The sequence below is a fragment of the Carlito syrichta genome, unplaced genomic scaffold (assembly GCF_000164805.1).
Source record: "Carlito syrichta isolate Samal-C Ts95f unplaced genomic scaffold, Tarsius_syrichta-2.0.1 Scaffold303139, whole genome shotgun sequence".
Classification (NCBI taxonomy): Eukaryota; Metazoa; Chordata; class Mammalia; order Primates; family Tarsiidae; genus Carlito; species Carlito syrichta.
In genome coordinates, this window is record NW_007247235.1 from 447138 (window position 1) to 452253 (window position 5116).

General features: G+C 38.4%; 1 protein-coding gene across 3 annotated transcripts in view; it reads left to right on the forward strand.

Moving 5' to 3' along the window:
* The window catches only part of MSANTD2 (Myb/SANT DNA binding domain containing 2), a 41851-nt gene extending 36735 nt beyond the window's left edge, over positions 1 to 5116 (forward strand). For all 3 annotated transcript variants that reach the window (XM_021712226.1, XM_008057835.2, XM_021712225.1), the window contains one exon: positions 3586 to 5116. In XM_021712226.1, coding sequence (XP_021567901.1) covers positions 3586 to 4438 — 853 coding nt within the window. In that variant the 3' untranslated portion in view covers positions 4439 to 5116. The remainder of the gene's footprint in view (positions 1 to 3585) is intronic.

The window sequence follows — 5116 nt, forward strand, 5'->3', positions numbered from 1 at the left end:
AGCAGCCACTGCACTCCAGCCTGGGTGACAGAGTGAGACTCCAACTCAAAAAAAATAGAATAATAAAATAAATAAATAAATAAGGTACAAAGATGAGTCACTGGGACCTCAATTTATCTGGTGAAATGATAGGCAGGCCAGAGGTACCCTTGAATTTCTTATCCTATTATATTTTGGGAACCAAAAAGCAAGCTCTTAGATGACCTGTTTATATATTTGGGAAAGAAAGCATTTGCTGAAGGAAAGATTAAGAAAGTTCAGGGACAGGGTCCTTGCACTGGACTACACTGCATGATCTTCTTCCTAAGAATTTAGCATTATCTTTCCTGTGAGAACATCAAAGTTCTTGGAGTTCTTTTTACTAGTTTTAAGTAAGTACCTGATTAAGTCTAATTATTAAAGATAATATATTAAAAGATAAATTTGGGGGAAGTGAGGAAGACCATCTTTTTTTCATAACCTTGGAGCAGTCATAGCACTCACTTGTTTTTGTGTGCTTCATTCCACAAATGCGATATTGATGTCTGAGAGATAATGGAGAACAAGAAGAGGTGAAGTGAAAAGGATTGTGATAGAACAGGCAGCACAACAAGGAAATATTTGTTGTTTTCATTCAGCAAGTCACCACTACCACCTCTGCTTTGCAAGTCCTCATTTAATTTTCATAGTATCTCTTTGGAATGAAAGAATTCCCAGTGTAGCCAGGCTCGGTGGCTCAGCCTGTAATTCCGCGCCTTTGGGAGGCTGAGGTGAGTGTGTTGCCTGAGCCCGAGGATTCGAGACCTGCCTGGGCAGCTTGGTGAGACCTCATCTCTACAATAAATCAAAAAATTAGCCGGGCGTGGTAGCGCGCCTGTAGTTCCAGTTACTTGGAAGGCTGAGGTGGAAGGATCGCTGGAGCCCAGCAGGTCAAGGCTGCGGTGGCCGGGAGACTGCCACTGCACTCCAGTCTGGGCGACAGAGTAAGACTCCAAAAAAAAAAAAAAGAATTCCCAGTGTCATCTGATCCTTGCCTGGGGAGAGGGTGAAAGTTCAGGGATCAGAAGTTGTTCTCCAAAATTGCAGCCATTATCCCACTACTCAAAAAAGAAACCAGTGATCCAGATCGGTAAGTTTAAGGCCATCTTTTGTTGGGAAGTAGCTAACTTTTAAGATTGTAACACCAAATTGTACCAAAGGAAGGGAAACTAATTATTGTTTTTAAAAACGAGTTATTTACAAGTCCATACCTTCAAACCCTTACTCTCCCCCCAAACCTCTGGCTCTTTTGTTAAAATGCCCTATCTCTCTCCCTTACAGCCACTCAGGACCTTGCAGAGGAGGTCCAGTTGATGTAACTGGGGATGAACTCAAACTTCACAGAATTGAGATCACCAACCTCAAATTCCTTTTCTGGTGGTTGGAACTTCAGAAACTAGGAAGTATAACAGTTCTCAGGAACTGTTTAAATAACTGGGTCTAGTTTTCACTGCACTCCATAGCTTTGAGAATATGAGTCTTGAACCCAAATCAGTTTCAGGCTCCAGTCATCAGGGCAGAAAACTGACAGGCTCTGCAGTAATCTCTCAAGCCTCTGCTGCTGAAATCTCCAGATTTCAGCTCTCAGAGTGAGAGATTCTGAAGAGGTTCTGGGTAGACCATTGATTTTTTTCCAGTGCTACCGTTTCTTGGAATTGTTCTTTGTAGTGTCTGACTCTAGCATTAATGATTGAGTGTTAAATCACATTACCGAATAAAATAACTTAATTTGGGCATGGGATTTTTTTTCCTCTGTAGCTACTAGTGGGATTAGCTGAACTAGCCAATATAACCTATAGTGAAATACACCATCCTTCATGAAGAAGAGTCACCTAACCTGCTCATGTAATTCAACACATATATATCAAGGGCCTACTGTATGACAGGCATAGGGATACATCAATGAGAATAACAGACAAAAATCTCTGCCCTCCATCCCAGCTTCTAAGTGTAGTCCTCCCTGAGATCAATAAAACATTTCAAAAGAGGACAAGGAAGGATAATAGCTATGAAAGGTCGTTTTCCTTTAAAGCATGACCCATGCAGAAGCACAGTCCTATCTCTTATCCTCACAAGGATCACAAATATTATGAAAGTGATCAAGTGTCTTTGTGTCCTCTCAGAGGAGGAATAATTCCCCAGGAATGTAGTGATGTCATCTAGATGGCCACTCTGATTCTTGAGAAGCTTTCAAGACAAACTAAAGGGTAGAGGGTAAGTTCAGAGCAGTCTTAGGCTCCAAGAAGAAGCTAATAACAAAATATTAGCTTGTTGCTGTCTTGCAAAGAAAGTCAAGGAGAGTAAGAGGACAGACAGAGAATGGTTATGTGAAGATTCCCCACAATGTTCCAAAAGCTCTTTCCCTGGAAGGTATGAGAATGTAGTAGAAAAGTCTCAAGGATCTGGCTCCTTCCAAGGTCTCCTTTCAAAAAACTGTTAGCAAATCAACATGTACACCCTCTTTGCTTTCCTATGTTTGATTGTGAGTGTGGTAGTTGAGTATCTTTGTAGGCTAAACCTGTACTTGATGTACAGTCTAATGATTTGTTACTAAGTTAATATTTAAACTTATCTTCCAGTATCAAAGTTTTGCCATACATAAGAAACAAACTTATAATTAATAGCCTCATATATATAAATTATATGAATTAAGCAACTTGTGAAACAAGAATTTTTCAGCATTTTCTGTTTCTATTAACTATATAAGTCAAAATTGAAATAATTTCTGTACTTTTGCTTCCTCTTATAAAGGACTTTCTATAACAGTCTCAATTATCTTAAATCTTTCTCTCTTAAAACCTAAGACTAATGTGAACCTTTTCCATTTGAATGATCACATCTTAAATCCATGCTAACTTCAGAGTTCTTTTAAATTTGGAGTAGTAGTGAATTTCAGACAAATATAAAAATGCTAACTTGACAGTTCTTTTAAATTTGGCATAGTAGTGAATTTCAGACAAATAGAAAATAACGTTTTGTTTTTGTGTCATTAGTCATAATCAGTTGTATGCTTACCTAAAGCATACATATATGGGCAAAATTATTGAACTTTCCAAATTTCCAAATTAGAAATTAAGCTGTTAATTATTTTAAGTGGCACTGAATGCTTTTGTGACTAGTGAATTCTTCATCTTCTTTTGGTAGTTTGTTAGGTCTAAAGACCATCATAGGCATTATAATAGCCATTCTAAAAAGTCATGATCCTTGGATTTCTGAAATCCTAGAGTCTTGAGTACTAATATTGATTAAATTTGATATAGTGAGGCTACAGAAGTAATAGAACGCCATTTATCATTAATTCCTAGTTACTTCCTCTGGGTATTTCTCACGTTTTAATATTATGATTATCTAGATCTGCACTGTGTAATATGACACGTGGCTACTTAATGTAATTTTAAATGAAATATAATTTTAAAATGTAATACCTCATTCATATTAGCCACATTTTAAGTTCTAGTGGCTACCATATTGGACAGCATAGATGTAGAACATTCCCATCATCACAGAAAGTTCTATCTGACAGTGCTTTTCTAGGTATGGGGAATTGACTTTTATTTTTCTTTCTAGGAAAAGAGACATCATGCAGAATATTGTACAGATTTTGGAATCAGTACAGTTGAAATGGGAACTGTTTCAGAGCTGGACAGACTTTTCAAGGCTCCATCTTTCTAATAAACTGGCCATTTTTGGGATTGGTTATAACACCCGTTGGAAAGAGGATATCCGTTACCATTATGCCGAGATCAGCTCCCAGGTGCCCCTTGGCAAGCGACTTCGGGAGTACTTCAACTCTGAGAAGCCTGAGGGACGGATCATTATGACCCGAGTGCAGAAAATGAACTGGAAGAATGTTTACTACAAATTTTTGGAGATCACTATTAGTGAAGCTAGGTGCTTGGAGCTGCACATGGAAATTGACTGGATACCCATCGCCCACTCCAAACCAACTGGTGGGAACGTTGTTCAATATTTATTGCCCGGAGGCATTCCTAAAAGCCCAGGCCTTTATGCCATTGGCTATGAAGAATGTATCGAGAGGCCCCTCTCACCCCACACAGAGCTACGGTCCCTGGAACCAGGGAAAGAGGGCCGGGTTGACCTGGAAACCCTTTCAGCACAAGCCTCATTACAGGTGGAAATAGAACCCACCCGAATTATCTATTGCTACCTCGGGATTGCTGAGGTTAGGACTCTGCAGCAATGCTTATTTTTACATTTCCAAGCAAATACCAAAACCTTCAGCAAAGATTGGGTTGGTATTAATGGGTTTTTGTCTCAGAACTGTATTGTGGATCCTGGAGTTTCCCCCAAATCCATCTATATCAAATTTGTAGAAGTAGAGAGGGATTTTCTTTCCGCTGGCTCTTTAGTTGAGTGCCTGGAAAAAGCCATTGGATACCCCTTGAAATTTAACAACTGAATGTCATCCTTCATAAGGATTTGGGCTCTTCCCTCTTCTCTACTCACTTCCCATTACCCAGATGTCCCTCATTCAGATGCTACCATCGGACTCTTCATGGAAACTCTCCACACTAGGGCCAGTACAACTTCTAAGGAATCATAGTAGACTTGGGGCAGAAAAAACAGACCTCACCTGGAAGTGCTCATTTTGAGTGAGCAAAATATATAATGAACCTGCATGGTGGGTCAGCTACTTCTTTTTTAAAAACAAGAAACAATTTTTAAATGGATTTTAGAGCCCTAATATAAACAAATGTAGGTACATTCCATATTGGACAAGACTTATACTTTGAGTTTCATATGAAATTGAAAAATTGTATTTTTTTCACAATGTTTCATTTTTACACATCTCTATGTCTCTATATAAGTAATATTTACAACTCTAAATAAATAAGCAATAGATAATGGCAAGTTAAATCTTGAGTCACAGTAAATAAATAAGACTGTTTTTCAATATCACCCTTAGCTATTATTGTATATAATTTAGAGTTTCATTTTTTTTCACCAACCAAGTGTTTTGCTATTTCCAATCAGTGTTGCCTGCAAAGACCTTTGTTTCTGTGATGTACCAACTTTACGGTTGTGTTGCCGTTTAAACTTTTTATAAAAAAAATTAAAGTAATTCCTGGCCTCTGGA